Source organism: Nesoenas mayeri (genome assembly GCF_963082525.1).
Source record: "Nesoenas mayeri genome assembly, chromosome: 1".
NCBI classification, from domain to species: domain Eukaryota; kingdom Metazoa; phylum Chordata; class Aves; order Columbiformes; family Columbidae; genus Nesoenas; species Nesoenas mayeri.
The window spans coordinates 45965389-45986237 of NC_137541.1; the positions used below are offsets into that span (position 1 = coordinate 45965389).

General features: G+C 39.6%; 1 protein-coding gene across 1 annotated transcript in view; it reads left to right on the plus strand.

Moving 5' to 3' along the window:
- Window positions 1-4568, plus strand: part of TMCC3 (transmembrane and coiled-coil domain family 3) — a 47402-nt gene extending 42834 nt beyond the window's left edge. Inside the window, exons 3-4 of the mRNA XM_080353566.1 lie at window positions 1077-1212; window positions 3898-4568. Coding sequence (XP_080209692.1) covers window positions 1077-1212; window positions 3898-4200 — 439 coding nt within the window. The 3' untranslated portion in view covers window positions 4201-4568. The remainder of the gene's footprint in view (window positions 1-1076; window positions 1213-3897) is intronic.
- Window positions 4569-20849: the final 16281 nt, after the last annotated feature.

A 20849-nucleotide genomic window follows, 5' to 3' on the forward strand; every position in this document is an offset into this window, starting at 1 on the left:
GTCCAAAGACTTCTCAGACACATTGGCATCTTGTGGATGCGTTGTCACTTTGTACCCTGCTATAATGTACAGCTACGAAATACAATTTTAAGTGCTGTAGTAGAACTTCCCCTTGCCGTTGTTACTTGACAATTTATTCCTTTATCATCCACTGTGGGAAGTGAGAGACGTTCTACAGAGGGCTTGCACCTGCTGTACCTATATCCCAATTGTCGTATTGCTTGTTAAACTAAGTGTTGATTCTTGCATTCTTTACTACACTAATGGGCAAAAACTCAGTATGAAATGCAATATTTAATATTTCCCGTGTTTAAAGTTCTTGAATACAAGAGAAGGCTGAATATCAGGTGGGAACATGACGGGGGAAGGAACAGAGGGAATGGAGTCCTGAACTCGGGACTTGGCTTCAGGAGAAGGCAGAGCAGCCCATTCTGACAGCACACTGCCATTGAGATCTGCAGCCTTCTGCCACTGTTTCCACAGCTAGACAATTTTACCTCCATCATTTTTGTGTCAACTGCAGTGTTTGCCTTTGTGTGTTAAACCAAGTTTCAAAGTAACAAAAAAAATATATATTCTGGTTTCCTGATGGTTTAGTTGAACTGGTTTACCGTGTAGAGACATGCCAGAGCAGGCTGGACATGAATGGCAAACCTTGCAGTTCTGTTTGAGAGGGGATCCAGGGAATTTATTTTTCCTTTCACTACTGGCAAGCTGTTAACTGGTTCAGGCTTACTTTTGCAACCATATCCTCTTGTCTAAATGAAGAGGGAGAAATTGAAAAATGTGACTTGGATACCCTGAGCCACTGTTTATAGTTCATATAATTTGCCAATGATGTACAAATATTTGCTTTTTAACATCCACTGCCAGCAAGAAACACTCAAAAAAGGCCTTCAGTTCACTGAATAAATGCTTATGGAGAGTTTCCAAAGTTTTTACCAATTTCTCTATGTGCTCTGTAATGCCAGTCAGATGAATCCATAGTAAGTTACCTTTTAAAATGTGTAATTGTTTTCATGATCTAGAATTACTTGAATAAAAGGCACTAAAATTAGACCTTTTTTCCTAATAAGATACGAAAGATTGGAAGACCAGTTAAATGACCTCACTGATCTTCATCAACATGAGACAGCAAACTTGAAACAAGAGCTAGCCAGCATAGAGGAGAAGGTGGCGTATCAGGCATATGAGCGATCACGAGATGTTCAGGTACTTTTTCTTTTTCCTTACCCATAATCTTCCAACATTTTATAGCAATCATGTACTGTAATACTTGCATCTTTGTAAATAAGGAATCTGGGGAAATAGTTAAACCTGTGTTTTGTCTGTTTTATGGTAAAAACCCAGCACATTTAATTGGCGACAGTCTCCATTTGTTTCAGTGGATTCAGAATTTTTTCTGTTGGGATTGATAATATAGCCTAGGCAGACTAGTGGATGAAAAATGCCCTGGTTTAATTTCTTGCATCAGAGGAAGAAGGAATTGTCTCCTTGTATTGTGTAAAATGCCACTTTTTACAATGTCCTAACACAAACCTCTTGCTCAGTTTCAACAACATGTAGCCATATCATTGGCAAGGCTTATTATAAATCGAGTGTAAAGTAAAAAGAAAGACAGCTAATTGATAAATAGACTTGTAAGTTTGCCAGTTCTAATTTAAGAGTTTTAATCCATGGTCACAACAGCCCCTATAATCAAAGCTGTAGGCTGTGTTCACCCCAATGATCAGTTGTAGCTGTGTCTGGCTTCAATCAAAAGCCAGTAATAATGTCTACAAGTTTGTCCTGACAGCATGTAGTTACATACCTGAATATTTAGATACAATATAATCATTCATATAATGCATATTTCTACCTAAAATCTGAGCAAGTGGTGAAAAATGGTGAAAAGATTGGTTTGCCTTACATTGGGTTTAAATTCACTATCAACCTGAGGAATGCTCGACAACTGTCTTCACATTGGCTCAGATGGTAAAAAAACAAACAAACACAAACCAACAAACCACCCTGTCCTGTGCTCAGACTTCTAACCATAGAGAGGACTGTCACCCTGGTCCCTCCTTGGTGTGAGAGTCAAGAACCCTCTGGGAACAGAGTGGGAAAGGGATGGTACTGAATCTAAGTCTATTAGTGTCCTTTGTAGAGTTAAAGAAAAGAGGTCTCTCGTGCAGAACTCCTTTCTGTAAAGACATCTTGAGGATGTGAAAACTCAATGAGACCCAGGTTCTTCAGCAGAAGGGCTGTGAATGTTCACCAGCTCATTAGCAGAACCCTGGAGGGGTGTCAGAGACTTTTAAAACTAATTAAGCGCTACATTGATACAGCCTTGTTTCTTTTATCTCTGTACAGTTGGGCCTGTTTAAACCTGTCTCTTTAGGGGTTTGGCAAATAAGCTAAATAGAATAAAAGCGTTTAAGTTGTGGATATTTTAAGTAACAACCTAGCTTTGGTGCACTCTGTCTGTAAGGGATGGGCAAATCATGTTTGGAATACTTGTTCAGCCTCTCAATAAGGAACTGCAGGTATCATACTTGTGCAGCTGGGCTTTCTCTAAGGCAGCATGAGATGATTTGAGAATAACTTAGGGTCACAGCGGAAGAAGGACCAGTGAAGTTCTTTAGTGTGTAGTGGAGAGCGTGCATGAACCCAAAGGGACTTCGCACCACCTGTTAAGAACTGTCTTCTGTATTATGACTAATTCCTGGAAGAGTGAAAGGAAACAGCCCTCTGTAAGGTGCCGTGCTGTGTGCTTTATGCTGACTTTGGTGCCCAACTGGTCACACGGCAGGCCAGTTCAGCTTGTCGAAACAACGGAGAACTGTGCAGGGTTTTTGTTTGTTTTTACACAGAGGATTGGGTTGAATCATCTTACTATGTGATCAGGGGAGTGAACGCCCCTGCCAGTGCAAGAAAAATGTTTGAAGTTCAAGAGTGGGAAATAAAGTAGGGGTGCTGGAGCATAGTTTTTCTCTTACACAGTGATAAAAGGTTATGTCAGGTTGATTGATTTCATTAAATTATAGCCTTGCACTGTGTTACATAGTGGTGCCCAAGTCCCAACTCCAGCAAAAATGTAGCATTTGGCAAGGAAGTGAAGCAGTCGGAAATTTTTCCATGATTCACTTTGAGAGAGCTCAAGCATGGGGTTAGTGACTTAAGAACCATTTTACTTAAAGACCATTTTTAGTCTACCCTCAAGCAGAGGAGCAAGGTGAGCACCTAAGGTTGCCTTAGAACAAAATGTGAAGTGGAATATGTCGTGTGAGAGAATCCCCTAAAAGCATCACCACGCATTTCTCTGCTGCACGCTGCCCACTTGGGGTATGTCTTCACAGTAACAGAGGGGGAAGGCAATCTCTGCCTGAGGACTCCGTCCCAGCGCTGGATGATGGGTGGCTTTGAGAGAAAAAGTAATGTAGGCAGGAGAAGTGGTGTAAACCAAATGGTACATATTGCAAAGTAGATTTAATTAGTATCACAGCAAGCTTGTTCTACCCTAATGTTTTCTAGAGCATATACAAAGAAACTTTGATGCTGTTTTAATGCAGTGAAAGTTGCCATGGCAACAGCTTTGCCAGTACTTTATCTCATCAGTATATGCAGGAAACATTATCTGTCGGAAACGTTAATTATGATACTTTTTCTCAGGCATGAAAAATGTAAAAACCACTTTTTGGACAGTGTTGTCAGACTTGATTATGCCTGAGCAGGCAGTGATACACACATGCAGATATATATGGGCATTTATATTTAAAAGAGCTGGTGGTTTATTCAAGTTTTAGGAGTCTGTAATAAATTGCACTTCAAATCTAGCTGATGGATGGCTCTGCAGCTAAAATGGGAAAAGTGGTGTATGGAAATACAGCTGCCCTAATTCTTGTTTTCTGTCTCCAGGAAGCTTTGGAATCCTGCCAGACCCGGGTTTCAAAGCTGGAGCTTCATCAACAAGAACAGCAAGCACAGCAGTCTGAAACGGTTAATGCCAAAGTGCTCCTGGGGAAATGTATAAATGTTATCCTGGCCTTCATGACTGTCATCTTAGTGTGCGTTTCTACTATTGCAAAGTTCATTGCTCCTATGATGAAGAGCCGTTTTCATATCATTTGCACTTTTTTCGCAGTGACGCTTCTGGCAATATTTTGTAAAAACTGGGATCATATAATTTGTGCCATAGAAAGGATGATTATACCAAGATGAAGCTGCCGGTATGGCTGCTTTCCTCCTTTTTTTTTTTTTTTTCCTTCCTTCCTCTCCCTGTTTTTTAAGTGCTGTATGTATACAAATTATTTTTTGTCAGTTTAAATGTGTGGACTGGATGGAGAAGGCTACAAAGACTCTCGGACTTTAAGCTGTAAATACATAAATGCATACTTGTTGGCAGTCAGTTGCCTGTTCAATCAGATTGTGTCTAACTGGCTATGTCTGCAATGAGCTGTTCGCTTATGTCAGTCTTCTGCCTTAATCCAATGGGTTTTCCACTTTACAAGCCCACGCCCACAAAAGATGGTATGATGCTGTGGAAGGGATCCAAGGAACTGCAAGTGCCAGGTGTACTTTTTACTAGGCTGGAGTGCAAAGAGTGTGGTCAGGAGAGAGTGCACCATAATGTGTATCAGCCCTAATAAGTTAATTTTCTCTCTGAATCTAATTAGAATGATAGGGCAAATTAGTCATATGTATTAACGGTTCTCAATTCTAAATTACTGGGTATTTGTATATAGAGTTTCTCATGTTCTGAACCAGCAAAACTTGATGCATCTGCTAGTAACTCTTTGCACAGAGAATTTACTGTTTGTAAGTTAGAGCAGTGATGACTATTGACCACAGTCAGCAGTTGTTCTATCCAGGCGCTGTTCCTCAACACACTTGGGAAATACACAAATGTAGCATTAAGCTTCCAAAGACGAACTGAATTGAATGACAGGATCTCCAGGCCACTTTGTCAAGGAGGCAAGTAACTGGTGGGTATGTTGTCACGTAGACCAAAGCACTCGCTTGCTTCAAGCCCTGCAACCTTCAAGAGGAAAGGAGTACTCAGGAAGGCAGCATTTGGGTTAGCCTTTGTTAGCACTAAATTGTTGGGGTGCTCTAACCAAATGCAAAGCAGGTGGTGGTGGGACTCTGGCTACAGTGGCTTTCTCTTTCTTGTGTCAGATTAAGGAATGTGGAAGAAGCCTGAGGGAACAGGCCCTCAGGGGAGCAGGGAGGTAAACTTCTGTAAATATACAAACACTGTGCAGACTCTTTTGATAAACATTCCTGAATATAATGTACTAGCATACAGTGCCACTACTAGGAGACAGGGTTGGTCTTGTTATCTTACTGGAATTTATTTTGCTTGATTTAAGGACTGCAAAAAGTTCTCCCTCAAGTCTGCTTGACTTTCAGCCACGATGTAAAACAAGATCTTTATTTAAAAACCAAAACAAAATAAACAAAAAAAAACCCCACAACCAACCACCAGAACCAAACACACAAACAAACAAAACCATCACAACCAGAATCCTTTTCCACTCTGCAGTAAATAAAACCAAATCAAACCAAAAAGTGTCTCCAGTTACTGGAAAATAATCAAGTTGTATTTTCTTTTCAGTTGATGTATTTGTTATGCTTGTTTTGCAGAGGGAGGAGGGGATTACTTGATGTGTGTATTTGTTTTTAATCAAGTGCAATAGTTGGTGTAGAAATTGAGGAAACCTTATTCTGAGGAAAGGGAGTGGAGGAGAGGAGGCAGGGGAAGAACTTTGACATTTTACCATGATTAGATTAACAGTGAATACAGTTACTTTTTGTGGCTTCAGGGACTGAAGGAAGGACAGAATGAACTGCATAAGTAATGACATGACTCAGCATTTAGAAAATTCAATTAAAACACTTTAAGAATCGTTAAAGAATTATTTCCATGCATTGTATCTTTGAACAGAGAAATCAGGAAAGATTGTGGTGGCTTGCGGGCACAGGAAACAGATCAGATCAGGCACACCCATGTTATCCTAACCTGGCCCTGCCTAATGTTCAGGGGAAGGTGCAGTGAGAAGCAAAAGTCCTGCTGAGAGGGATATGCCTTTATGAAGCCCAAACTTACCGACTGCTTTATCCCTGGCTGTGTTACAAATAATTGTTATATAGATATATTCTTCCTTTCCTTAATGTTGGGGTTTTTTTCTCTTTGCTTGTAGCCCTGTATTCCCAGTATCCCCTGAAGAAGGAAAGAGGTATCGTGTTATGTGTGAAACCTCTTTGTCTTAATTGTTGCATGTGCTCCTGCTGCTGTTCAGTTCAGGGAGACCTTTCTACTCATGTCTCTTAATCCGTTTTGGCACTGTATGCATACATTGCAATAGGTCTTTACGCCCACCTGACAGGTTCCTGCCCTCAGCCTCCTTTTACAGCTGGCTCATAAACTGAGGAGATTGCTTCCACAAGCACAGCTGATGAACTTATCTTCTCAGGGAAGCCCCTTCCACAATGTAAAAAAAGATTAAAGGGAAAAAAGAAGTAGCACTTTCCTGGCCTTCACATCATGAGAAGGGGTTTCCCTTTGTTTATTTTTATGCCCTTTTGATGTGTCCTGAGATCCCTCTTGTTCTTTTCCACTGTTTTAATAGAATTGGTTCCTGTCTTTATTTTTGAAAAGTATAGTCTTTTTGTAGCCTGTACTTTCCATTTCTTTACCCAATGAGTGTCCTTCTGTTCAGAGTCTCTTCCTTTCTGAACTCTTTTCCTAAATTCCACGACCTCTTTCAGTAATCAGCCCTATGACTTCTTCTATTCCCCTCATTTGCATAGGCCACAAGGTTATACATCCATTACAAAAGAAAAAAGTCCTGGTTCTGATCCTCAGAAAGTTGTGACTCTTCATCGTGTTTTCTTGCCATCTCTATTATAATCTCCATTCTCTTATTCACTTCACACAGCCACCTTCTGTTTTGGCCACTTGAGAAAAACACTGTCTAGCATTTTGTTAAATAGGATCAGAAGGGTACATGTGCAAGAAAGAAATAAAAGTTGATAGTTTTTACATAAGAATAACTCCTTTGCGTGTTGCATGTTTATATGTTTAAAGAGACAATCCTCCCAGTTCTAGTGTATATAGTTAAAAATATAATGTCAGGTAGTCTCAAGGTCAGGCAGGAATAAGGTTAGTAATTTTTCATATAATGAAGTTGGTATGGTACAGCCTGGGGACCTGAAGGCTTCTGCTTCAAGGGCATCCTATTAGAATCTTGGAGGATGACCTCAATGCAAAATGAGGGTAGAACATAAAATCAATGGGCCTATGGAAGATTGTTCCACTGTCTTAATAAAATCTGATTAGGTCCAAATTGGAAACAGAAGGGTCTTGCATTTCCATATTGGCTTTATATCTGGCAGAGGACACAGAAAAGCTGTAAAGGCACTACATAATGTAACTCATGCAAAGTAAAACAACCCCAATTGGTAAATGGGCACATCACTTCTCTAGGTTATTTTCACTGCTGGATTTAAATCACTAGAGCATGTGACATGCATCAAGAAATGAAGATGTGAAGGGCAAGACCCTGCTTTTGGGTGAAACTGCTGTAGTTTTGCACAGAATAAGGCTGCAGTGGCAGCTCTGCCAAGTGGAAGATCATCCAGAGGGGAGGGTGCCTTCACCTTCCTGCCTTTGCCCTCCCATTTCTCACCTTCTGGTGCCACTTGTGTGTGTTGCAGTCTGCCATACGCCACGTTCGCTCACCAGGCGGGAAGAAAAACCTGGCAGAAGAGATGGATGGTTCTCCACAGCTAGAGACCTAAAGGGCTGATGGAAAGGTCTTGTGAGTGCAAAGCATGGACAAAAAGGGAGAAGAGCCTTTTTCTTTTTTTACTGCAGTGAATCGTTAGCTGGCTCTAAAACTGCACTGTAGGCAGCCGCCCTGCAGAATGATGGGGCAGCTTCAACATAGAAAGGTTCTTTGTAGCTTTTGCCTACATGAAACAGATTCAGCCAGCCAGAGGATGTGGTAGCATGGGGTAGCCAGCTGCACCCATACCCAGGAGCAAGGGCAGGCTGGTGGCTGGGCTAGCCAGGGCTGATGCCTCTGCCACTAACTTTGGTATCAGCATCAGTTCCACCGCTTGGGCTGGGAGGATAGTTGTGTGTGTATCTGGCCTGCAGTCAGAGCTCTGCTTGCTGTGGAAGTACCCCCAGGCTGTCTCAAACAGTTGCAAGAGCTCTCTTGATGAAAACTTAGTTCAGCTTCTCAACCAATTAACGACATTCTGTGAGGATACCGTTTGCTTTTATGTTCTCACACAATACAGTAGACACCCTTAGTATACTCCTTACGCTTACTCATCATAAGCCTCTAAAACACTCCCACTCAAAAAAAGTTGCCAGACAGTCTTTTCTGTTTGATGCTGCCTGGTAGTCAGTCATTTCACATCACTTTGACAGTAGTTCTCCAACTGAAAAGCCTTTCAGTTGATTGTTAATACCTGTTCCATGGGCTCATGGCAGCTTTTTGCTCTGAGGTTTCTGGAGATTTAGTTTCTTGTTAAAGTTAGTACGATTTTCCTGATCTCTCCCATTTCAGCATTCAGGTCTTAATGAGGTTTCCTCTAAAACTTGTATAAGGGATCCCTCCACTAGCTTCAGCTCTAACTCCATTATTATTGAACATCCAACTGGTCTTTGGCAGCACTGAATGAGACCCAGTTTAAATTCCTTCTCCTTTCTGCTTTACATTACATACATTTGTGCAGCTTCTCCATTCACTGCACTCTTGTGATGTCTACTTATCCTGAATTCTTAGAGACATGCTATCAAATCAGGTTCCTTTTTCGTCTAGCATCAAAATGCCTCTGTTATGCAGTGCCTCTGCTGCAGGACCATCACATATAGATCTGATAGCTGCCTTACGTGAAGAATATTTAAAAGCCAGTGGTTTTCTTTGAACAAATCATGACTGCTTCTTATCTGGGGAATAGAAATTCAGGAAGTGAAAGCCATTTGCTGTAGGAAAGATACACAATCCACTGATTAGGAGTTGAAGCTAGACAGATCCAGTGTAAGCACAAGCTTCAGTTTTGTAATCATAAGGTTACAAGCTAATTATTAGCTACTGAATAATATAAACAAGGACTCCAACATTTGAAGTTAAAGTTGAATGCTGCAGTTCAGGAATCAGTTCAGGCTTATGTTCAATACAAATAAAACTGCATAATCACAGGCAGTGCTTTCTGAAGTTAAAATAAATGAACAAGAAATTACTTGGGAGGGGTGAAGAAAAAACAACATCAACCCACAGAAACCTGTGGTTCATTTAGCTAGTAAGAAAATCAGTTTTGGAAACCATGCCCCTTTCCACTGTGATACAGACATTTTACTTCTGGATTCAATGGTACAACAGAAGGCAAACACAGATTAATGTAAGCAAACACTTTAATTTGGATTACAGAATATAATCACTTATGAAATTCCATCTAGGAATAACAATCAGGCTAGTGTATTCTCTTTTTTTTAATCAAGCAAATATTTATCTGCTTTTTTCATTTACCATTGTGCCAGAATGTGGCCTTTAATTATATTGCTCCCCTTTAAAATGTAAGAGATTATAAAAGGCTTGTTTCAGATAAAGTTTGAATGGTCTCTAATGCTGAGTTGAATCCAGCAGAAAGAATCAGACAATTTTACATTACAGCAGTGAAAGAGGAAGAAAAAATTAATTTCTAGTTCACTGAATTGTGTATTTTCCCTGAAAAAGCAAACTGAGATGATGCTGTATATAAAGACTGCATGAGGACTAGTCAAACTATCTTGTAAGGTTGATTTGCTATATGCTTAGCATATTAAGTTGTACTGTTGTTGGAGAGTTTTGCACAAAGCCACCTTTCCTTTTTGCCCAGGGAACCTGGGTCTGGTAGTATCAAGGTGTACCAAAAATTGTCTGGTTTTCTTGACTAAGTTGTCTCCGTGTGTGGTCTACAATGTTTCTCACACCATTTTCATTTTGTGCAGCACTGTGGACAGATGCAACTATGAAAATGTAATTTTTGTATATTTTGTTGTGTAGTCATGACTGCCTCTAAGGTGCCATTAACATTTTTTAAAATAAAAATATTTACATTTATTTGACGATGAACATTGTTTCTTAAACTTACTGTCTGATCAAACCCTTATCAGTTTTTCTTTGTCAGTTACAAAGATATTCAGTCGACAATGACAAAGTTATTCAATTGAGCATAAGCCCCACCTTAAAAATATTGATGAAACTGAGCATCCTACTCTGCTGCAGTTTCAACCAAAACTGGTAATTTGGGTTTTATTTACAGCTATGACACGAAACTGCAAACATCAAATGAGGTACCATCATTACTCTCCAGAGCTTGTGTGAACATGCTATACAAACACAATGGTATTGTGCCAAGCACTTGGACTCGCTTTGGATTATTTTTTTGAAAACAGAATTATAAACTCGAGCTGAATTTTTACATTATTGTCAGAAATCTTGATGACGTGCTCCAAAAATGTAATACTGACATGCCTAATAGTTAACATAGCTGACATAAGCCAAAACATTTGCATTTATTTTTCACAAAGCAGAGGTCTTGTCAGCTGGCACTAGCAGCCATTGGGAATTATATTATTTTTATACCAAGAACAGACACAGTGCAGTAACAGCGTGTTGCTTTGCAATCATGCTGTACTTCCTATTTCATCCCATTTGAGGAAATGGCATACCGCGACTCCCCTGTCACCCACAGACTTTCCAAGGTCTTGCCATGCAGAGTTTCACATGGCTGCCTGGAGCTCAGTCTATATTTGGGCTTACTCCATTCACAAACAGCAGGTTCCCCTCCAATTGCTGATAACTTTTACCTGTTTCTGGCATGGGCTGCATAACCCCTGCTGACACACTGGCAGACAAACCAGACAAAAAAAAAAGCCATCTCTCACTCATCATCGTTCCTCAGAGTTGTTCATAACTCTGGCTTTAGAGAGCACATAACACACCCTGGTAACTGTTTCAGCACCCAAAAATAGGAAGGCAGAGAGGAAAATACAACAGCACAATTTAACTTAGCACAGAAAGAGAAATGTCACTCATAGCCAAGTAATGGTCACTGTACAGTGTTAGCAATCACTGCATGAGATGAACAACCCTTACCAGCAGGGTACACTGAAAACACTTTGTATTGGTGTCCACAATAGCTCTGAGAACCAAAGTTGTATGAATGTGCCAGAAATCTGCTGTAGGTGCCCAAGACTTCATCTGCAACAACACTGCAACTCATTTAGGCACATAAAAAACTACTTTGAACTAGCTAGTTCAGACACTGCTAGCAGTGTAGTTTAAACTTAGTGATAAATGCTTCTGTAGTGCACGTGTCATTGCTCTACTCGTGCTGTCATGGAAGAGTACAGCAATCAAATGGCAGGTTCTGCCTCCTATGGCAACAGCACAGAGTTGTTGTAATTGAAAAGAGAAGTTTCCACACTGTATCCTCCTCAGTTCATGTTAGGACTGTGGATTTAGGTGGCAACTCATTAGTTTTCTGAAGTTACCTAGTAGATCGATGCCGTTGCCTTTTATGTGCAGCCTACCAGATTTAGACAGGCCTACCAGAAGCCTGTCAGCAAGGCTGAACTCCCATGCCTTAGGACAAGCTTGAAGTTGTCTGGAGCCAGGCTGCTGAAAGCAGCATTGATACTCATTTGACAGAAACTTTAGGAAACTGATCTTGTATTTGATGTAGTCATGATCTCTCCAATTGATGAATGTGTCATTCTACCCACCTGCATATGAACTTGGAAAAACTCCTCTTTAGTTATCGCAGCTAGAGTGGCATCAATCTAATGGAAATGAAGGCATAGTCAGGACTGAAGCCTGTAATAAATGAGCGAAATGTGAAATTTCCTTGTAGCCCTATAGATTCTCTCTGTATTTTCCTGTTCAATAACATTTTTATAAGCTGGTACTGGTCTAGGAGACATTGTTTTTCCCCATAGCTGCAGACACGTGGTTAAAGGAGAATGATGCATAATATCAGTGTTCACAAACAAAAGACACTCTATGTACCTGCTGAACAGAAATGTAGCAAACAGAGGCCTGTGTGGTCAGCAGACTCATGCCACACATTCACCTGAGTTATGGCTTCATAAACTGCCTCATGCTTTATGCCGCATGCCTCTCTCATGTCCTTTGTGCTAAAAATTATGTTCCATCCTTGCTAAGCTCAACAGTAAAAACCTTAGAGTTTAAGCAGGAAAGACTTATCACAGCACTATAGCATTTAAAAGCATCTTCTGATTTTGCAATGACAAAAAGATCATTTTTCTCAGCCAATTTATAGACAACAATGTAGTTTTAACCCTCCACTGCAAATAACACACTACTCAGTCACAGACATGTCTGCTGCAATCATATGTGACGATGATACTATTTGCACACTTTCAGGCTCTGCTGACTCAGGTCGAACAGAGCTTGTACTCCCAGGGCTAATTCCCACTTGGCCTCTATCCTGCTATGTTGGATTTAGGTCAAGGTGACATGAACTAAGCACGAATTAAACTACAGGTATGAACAGCAGCATATGTGCATAACAGCAAGACCCCTCTCTAAAGCGATGCCACTGGGCTACAGGAGCTTGAGGATTTATCTAATGTAGCAACTGTTTTCAGCTTGCTTGGCCGAGCCAGCAAGGAAATCTAAATGAGATTTCAAACTCATCAAGACATTTTCTGACCATACACACAGCATCTTCCTCCAAAGAGTGTATCTGCAAAACACAGAAAAATATTTTCCTGGGCTTCTCCACATATTTTACACCTTTTTGTGTGTTGCTTTCTTTGTGTGAGGATGAACCTTGCTGCTCTGTGAAATGCTGATCTACCCAAGAGTAATATGACATTTAAAGAGGCATAAATAATCTCTAATACTGTCAACCAAAAACCTTGAGGTCTCTAAATGAAATCTCTTTCCTTTTACTGGAGCACTACAGTGAATTTAAATAGTGTACCTAAAAGAGATTTTACTTTTTTTGTAAAATAAATTGATGAGATATGTAGCTGCAAAAATTTCTATACCTACGAAAAACCTGCATTGTAGAACGTGTTTCAAAAAGATTAATTTGTTACTGTTGAAATAATCCAGCATATATGAAGGTATAATACCTGCTTCCTTTCGGTACTGACTTAATTAGAAGACTAGTATAAACAAACAAAAACCAAGCAAACAAGCCCCAATGCATGTTTCACCTCTCTCCTCAACAGTACAGCTTCCTTTCATATTTATTCTCTCTTTTTATTTTTTCATTTGTCTTGTAATATTTATAGTCTTCATTTTCTAGCTGTTTCTCCCTCTTGGTCTCTAGGCTCATATCTTGATTGATCCTCAACTCTTTTTGCTGTGTCCGTAAGCCCCGTGCCCCTGCTTGCTATTCCTCCTTCCTTCAGCCACCTCCTCCTCGTGCCCTTGGACTCCATCTTGTCTCTTGCTTTTTCTCTCTTTCCTTGTACTCTGCAAGATTCCCAGGTCAAGCCCACCTGAGTCACTACAGAAGCTCTATTTTTAAAGCAAACAGAGGTAGGAGCAGGTTTTCAGCATTGCTCCTTGCATTGCTGTGAGGTGTGGAGATGGGCACTGCAGCGAAGAAGAGCATCATTACCGCCCGTACTTCAAAAATGCTATCAGGTGATTAACTGGAATTAACTGACTCAGCAGGCCTCTGAGGGTAACAACTACCCTTTTTATGAAAAACTTGGAGGCAAAAATAAAGTAATAGGATTTACATCATCTTAACTCATCCTCTAAGAACAAAATTCCACATCATAAATTATTGCAAAAAAAATTGGAGCATTTTTCAACAAATCAGCTAACAAGAGACACCCAACTACTTTAGTCACCTAAATAATTTTAGATTTTCTAAGTTCTTTCCTATGTCCCCCGCAGAGTTCACACTGAGTGACTTAGATTCTTGACTTCATTTTTTCCATTTAAATTAATTATTTTCCAATAGATTATAACTGTGTAATCCTGATGTGAACAGACACTAATAGAACCAAATAAATAATCAGGACTACGCTACTATTCCTGTTAATGAAATTGTACAATGGAGGAAGATTTCTGCTTGACCTTAGTATGAAGATGTTTAGAGCTCATAGTGAAAAAGAAATTAAAAATTAGCAAATTTGAGACAGGAAACAAGACAGGTATGCAACTTCATAATACTTAAAAAAATATTTTTGCACTGTGAGGCTGTGTACAACCTTCATCAAAACATTGTTTGCATCAAAAATCTGCTTGAAAACTAAATCTCAGTTCATTTTGGAAGGTGAACTTTAAAGCTCTTTTAGTGTTATTTATTTCAGTATAGATATACATTGGTATAGATTGAATACTGTTGACACTTCTAATATTGCAAATGCGTGTACCATACACACAACATACATGTAAAACTGTACAGCAGAATCAAGCTGCACGGTCTTTTTGTGAAGTACTAGACTCCTGGTATTGATGCTACAGAACAGACTGTAGTGTGTTTTAGACACCTTGTTATTAACTAAGCTTACAACCACCTCTAGGGGAGCTAACAGTAATTGTAATTGTAACCTCTAGATCCGTATAAAACTACTGGAAAATGTAACATTTAGCTTTCTTTCCCTTTTCCATTGGGGATGTGCGTTATCAGTAATACCCACCTTTAAATATACTAACTAAAGCCAATTTTAATCCTTATTCAAGGATTGTTAATCTTATTATGGGAGTGTCAATACCGGTCTGGATGATCAATCTGCTTTACTCGAAGAGATTTCACTGAGAAACTGAGGAACTTTACCAGAAGATCACGTTTGCATTTTTCAACTCCTCTTATGAGCTAATTTCTGTCAGAAAACAGTGATGTTTACCAAGAACGCCTGGAATATATTTTACTCCACACATGGCTATGCAAGCCAGAGTGTTCCACCTGATGTTAGCAACAGGACAAGCGATACCTGCTACTGTTGAATACAAAACATAATGCTCACGTTTTTCTTCAGCCAGAAAGCATCACACTTGGATACATATAATGAGAAATCACCGTGGCCTGCATGACTGCGCTTTCCATCCCACCAGTGCTGCGAGAACCGTTGGTTTTCTCTCTCCTCATGAAGCAAAACTGCAACAACTGGCAACATGCTTTGTGAACTTGCTACAGAAGCTGAAATTTGCTACGTAATGACCAAAAAAAAAAGCAGAGGGATATTATACCCACGCGGCAGCCCCTCAATGACCGCCCCCCTCCTCACACAGCGGGCGGAGCGACCGTTGGCGCCCGGCCCCGCCCCGCGCACGCGGGGCTCAGCGGTCGCGTGAAACCGTTTCCACGGCAACACTGCCCTCCTCTAGCCCCGCCCCCCCGCCTGGGCTCCCAGGATGCTCCGCGCCCCGCGGGATCCCGGCGGGTGGAGGCGCTGGCGGGAGGTGAGGCGCCATTTTTAAATTACTCGAACCGGTGGCGGCCGTTGGCGGCTGAAGGGGCTGGGTTGTGAGGGGCAGCGCAACGCAGCGCTGAGGAGAGGCCGGGAGCCGGACTGCTTGGGGCTTCACCTCGCTGGGAGGCCCTTCGGCCCCGCTCGAACCTCCCGTAGGCCGTTAGTTGCTAAACAGAGAGCTGCAAGGCCGGAAGGAGAGGTCGGCAACTCGTCCCGCGGTGCGATCGCCTTTGTCTCGTGTCCCGTCTGCTGACAACAGCCTGTTGCGGCCTCCGCTGGCTGGTCGTGGGCTGGTGGGTTTGGGAATGACCTAATTTAGGGCTGCGAAGAACCCACTCGCAGTCAGGCTTTTGAATGTTTATGTTCACCTGCTTGCTTTTCCACCAGTGAACTTCAGCCGTGGGCAGTTTGAGGGTAATTATTTTTCTGCACTTCTGGATATGTGACATCTGTATTAGTGTTGTTCCTCTGATGAAGCTCCTGCATCCATAATTAATAGGAAAATTAACAGTCAAAGTGTCATGGTGACTTATATGGCTCACTTTGCCTCTCACGTGCTCTTTGTTCACATATAAGGTGCATATAATCACATTTCTGCCTATGGGAGGTGTAGGACATGTATGCTAACACAAGACCTGTGCCCTGTCTGAACATTTGTATCTTTAAGTCAATATGAAAGTGATTTTTCAGAGGAGTTTTGCTTGTGGACTATAGGCAACTATCTGTATGCCCAAGTAAAATTTTCAATGAGACTCTAGTGAAGAAAAATTTCTTGTGTCTTTGAAGGTCCTTGTAATGAAAAAACAGTGGAAAACTGTAGACTAGTTGTTCTTGAGTAGAGCTAGGTTTACCAACTGATTGAATTGAGCAGTACCTGCTGTCAGTTTAAATTAGTAGCCTATGTGGCTAAAGCAAAAATTTTGATCCTGAGTTAAGATACAACCTATTATCTAACAACACATCGCTAGTATAAGACACAAATTGAAAAGGTGATACTGTGTGCCATGTGAGGATGGACACTGAAATAATAGATGCTTAATTGTTATTGGTATTTGTACTCTGAACAGTGTTGTGGAGAAAGTGATAGTAGTTTAAATGAGATTGATGTCTTCTATAATGTAGAAGTCATATGGATATTCTCCAAAATTTATACACTTAGGCATGCCAAGGTTTATTTTCTCTGGATTCTCTACAGTGATATCTAAGCAGTATCCAGATTATGGAACTTCCTATAATAAAGGTTTTAATGTTTCTCTTTGATTTTTTTTCCTGTGTATATTTAAAATTATTACTTTGGCTGTTGCAAGTTGCTGATGGTGGATTAGTAGAATATAGACTGTTAAAGTAATGAGAGGTATGCAATCATATTTAATATAATTTTGTTTTGTTTTTTTTATTTACTTGGTATTTATGGGAAGCCTGATCTCCTGTGAGTGTGTCGCATAGTCATTTGATATTTATGGGAAGCCTGATCTCCTGTGAGTGTGCTGCATAGTCATTTAAGGTCAGATGTGTTTCACTTAACTTTGACTGTCTGAAAACTAGGTATCTAGTCTGAGGCTGTGATTTCATGAACGTCTGAGCTCCTGATGTGACAGCTCCCTGCTCCAGAAAGGAGAAAGCCTTGCTTCTCCTCCTGGCTGTTTACTTGGCTCTATGTTCCATTCTCCTCGGCAGTACCAGCTGCCTGCTTTCACTGATAATGTAGCTTGTTGGGTTTTTCCATGAGCTACTGTGACTCACTGACCTCACAGAAAAACTATTGAGTGTTTTCTGCTTAAGTGTGTTGACTTCTTGAGTTAAATCAGTTCACAGAAGTGTCTGACAAATGACAAATCTAGGAATTGGGTTGAAGAAAGGAGGAGTGGAACCTCCCATTCCTGGTGACAGTGAGCTCTTGCATTGATTACTCTTTTTAATTGGTTGATTATCTAGTCTTACTGTAGAGTCTTAGGCAGGGATGAGACAGGGTAGTGTTTGAAGAGCCACTTTCATGAGACTGTACTTCCTTTGAGTGTCTCACTTGTTCTTTCAGGCAAATAGCTTATTGTTTCACAAGACCTTGACTGATTCAATTAGGAAAAAAAAAAAGAAAATAAAAGAAAGAGCATAAAGAGCATATAAAGAGGCCAAGTTCTGACAGAACTGGCAGGCAAATGGATTAAACCATACATTGTGTGAAACAGCTGTTTGGCTTTCAACAGATTTTGCTGAGCATTTTACTGCTGGAACAAAACACGGCCCGAGGCTAAATACTGTTAATTTTGACATCAATAGTTGCAAAATTACATTCATTGTATCATGTAACTGTTTAAAACAGTGTGCAAATATGATAAATTTATGTGTTTTAAGTGTGACTATGGTATGGAAAGTAGAACCATGAGTGAGTTCTGTATGTCCCCCAGGTGAATTACCACTACATGCTGAAATAATGTAACTTGGTTATGCCAGGTAAGCTAGAAGGAAGCCTTGTTGTTGTAAACAACATACAATAAAAATAAAAATTGTAATATAAATAAAATTATATGTATCTTTATATTTTTCTCTAAATGCAAGTATTCTCACCATTTTGAGTACTTGTAGCAAACAAAAAGTTGAAATAACAGAACTGAAAATCTTTTAAAAGAGGAAAAGCTCTTTCATGATGTGTAGATGCAAAGAGAGAGATGTGAAGTAGGTCTTTAAGCAATGTTTGTCTATGTATGAAACTAAACAATTGGAGAACAAAGGCAAAACAAAGGTGATTCTTGGAAATGTAATTAAGTCATGTCACTTAGCTAGATAGTCTACAATAAATAATGCTGTTTTAGGTAGAGTATGCCTTTTCTAGGTTTCAAGACTCTGTACCAATACCTTTACCTTCACAAAACGATGTTAAGATTTTGCAGTATGAATTCAGGGCAACTGGTAGAAGTTTGCAGTTCTACAACATGATAAAAATTGGCAAATATATGGGTGGAGAATTGATTTTAGATATGCTAATGTTCCTTTAAAATATTTCTCAAAAATTATGGGTGTGGCCGTGTGTAATTTTGAAGATTATTTAAGGTCTGTTCATTGACTATGAAAAATTACTGTAAACCATTAGCACAGAATAAATTCTTGTTGTTAATATGCTTAAAATATTTGTAGCCCTAAATGATGTTGACTATTGACAGTACACTTCCAGGAATTATTTTATTATTTGGGGAAAGAAAGGCTTTTTATTTGTAGGAATGTGAGTAGGTTAAATATTACAAGTTGCTATTAACGATTTCAAGGAAGGAGGTCTCGGGAAGTAATGAAATCTCTTGTGTTAATGTAGTTTGTTTCACGGTTGTCACCAAGAGTGCAAATCATGAAACTTGCCACTAGATGTCCGTGCAAGCCAAAGTAGTTCTGTTTCCTTAAATATGTACTGCTTAGGTTTTTGAAGTCTGAAACAATTGTTTTGTAAGGTGCATTTTTTTTTTTCCCTCTGTTCTTATTTTTTTCTTTTTTCTTTTTTCATGAAATCTTCATCCAGATGAGTACATTACCAGGTGTGGGTCGTGCTTTATGATTTGTGCACTTTTTGATAGTAGCAAAAGCTGTGAGGAGAGCATATACTTCCCACCTGCAGCATCCTGGAATTGAGAGTACAAAAGGTTACATTTCCATTTATCTTCTTCTTTTGGTTGATACACTCTCATAAAACACCATGGTTTTTTTGGTGTCTTTGACTTTATATGTGTTATGCCGCTTCTGAAGTACTTCTTACTAAAGTAAGCTGCAGGATTCAGACCCAGCTTTAAATCTCATGCTCCTAATTCTGAGTTTTGGCTTGAAGTTCAATAGTTATATTTGCTATCTATATGGTATATGTACTTATGCTTATGAAATGCTTATATATAGATGCTTCTGAACATATAATATTAAAATATTCGTATAATTAATTCAGTATTTCTATATGTTTATGAAAGCAAAAACCTGAGACAGAGAAAAATATTATTTCCTGGTGTTTGGTGTTTTGTTGGGGTGTTGGATGTGCTGCCTTGTGTTTTCTCTGTGTACTAGAACTTTCTGTCCTCTCTCATGGTTTATTATCCTTAGAATCACTGACCATTTTTCCTCATACAGCTGTTGGTTTAACAGCTGGAAATGTCTTTATTTTGAATTTGGAATTTGCTGTTGTCCTTTGTTTCTAAACAGCCAACAAAATTCAGGAATGAAAAATAGATACTGTATTGATTAGAACATTTTTCAGAACTTGTGCTATTAATGTTCGAAATTAATTGTGTATACAGGACAGTCACTGACGAGAACGTTCTTTATTCTGATTTCTTCTCTCTTGTCATCTAAGGAAATTTGGGTAAAGCAGAATATACAATTGCTGTTGTTGCTTTGCCTCTGCTAGTGTTGTAACTGATAGATTTTCCTCTGACCTTTTCCCTGTCTTAATGATGGAGGAAGGAAAAATGGGAAAGAAAACTTAAATGTAAGGCTTTCTTGACATTATTGTGTCTTTTAGTGGAATGGGCATTGACATGCAATGTTTATTTTCCTATATGGAAGATAGATTTTCGTCTTGCTTATAGTTTAGGGATTTATAAAATCAAATGGTAAGTGTGTAAGATAGGTGCATGGAAAATTTAAAGAATGGAATGGTAGAAAACGTGTTCAATTTCATATGTAAAGAAGGTGAGGTATTTGCAGTGGTGGAGATTTGACATTTTTTCTGTTTGGGTTTTACTTTGTGCAAAGTTATAATTCGTAACTTGGAATTACACTTTGTATACTGCAAACACAGAGCTCTTGGGCATCCCTTCAGTTATGCCAAGAGCTAAAATGGCGGAGTGGTTGGTTTCAAAGCTTTATAAAATTCAGTTACAGTCCTTCCTCCCTCTGATCCCTTAAAAGTGTCAGTCATGGTCAGATGAATACATCTTTCTTCGAAGATCGAAAAGGACTGATGAGGCATATTAGAATAGTTCCTCATTTCTCAGCATCTGTCAATTTGCAGCTTTCTCACACCAATCTGATACTGCCACATTTAGCAAAACTCTTTCTGGAAAGGTCACAAGAAACCACCAGATTAACCTTGAAAACAAGGAAGTGACATGTATCAATGATATTTCAGGGCTGAACTTTGGACAGGTGCTTTTCACACTGTCCATGAAGCCTTAACTCTTCAGAGAGGAATTCACCAGTAAGAATTATCTGCTCTTCTTCCAGCTGAAATGGTGGTGTATTGAGAATTACAGTTTGTTGGGATAGTGTGACAGACTGTGGCTGTGATAAGTAGTAGTAAAAGCTGTATGTATCTGATGTCTGTGGCCTCTGCTTGAACTCTGGTTAAAAAAGCGTAATTAGAGCATTACTAGCATCATAGTTTGATTCTCGGTGCAGAAAATAAGTAAAAATAACATTTCAAGTAATCTGTCAGATA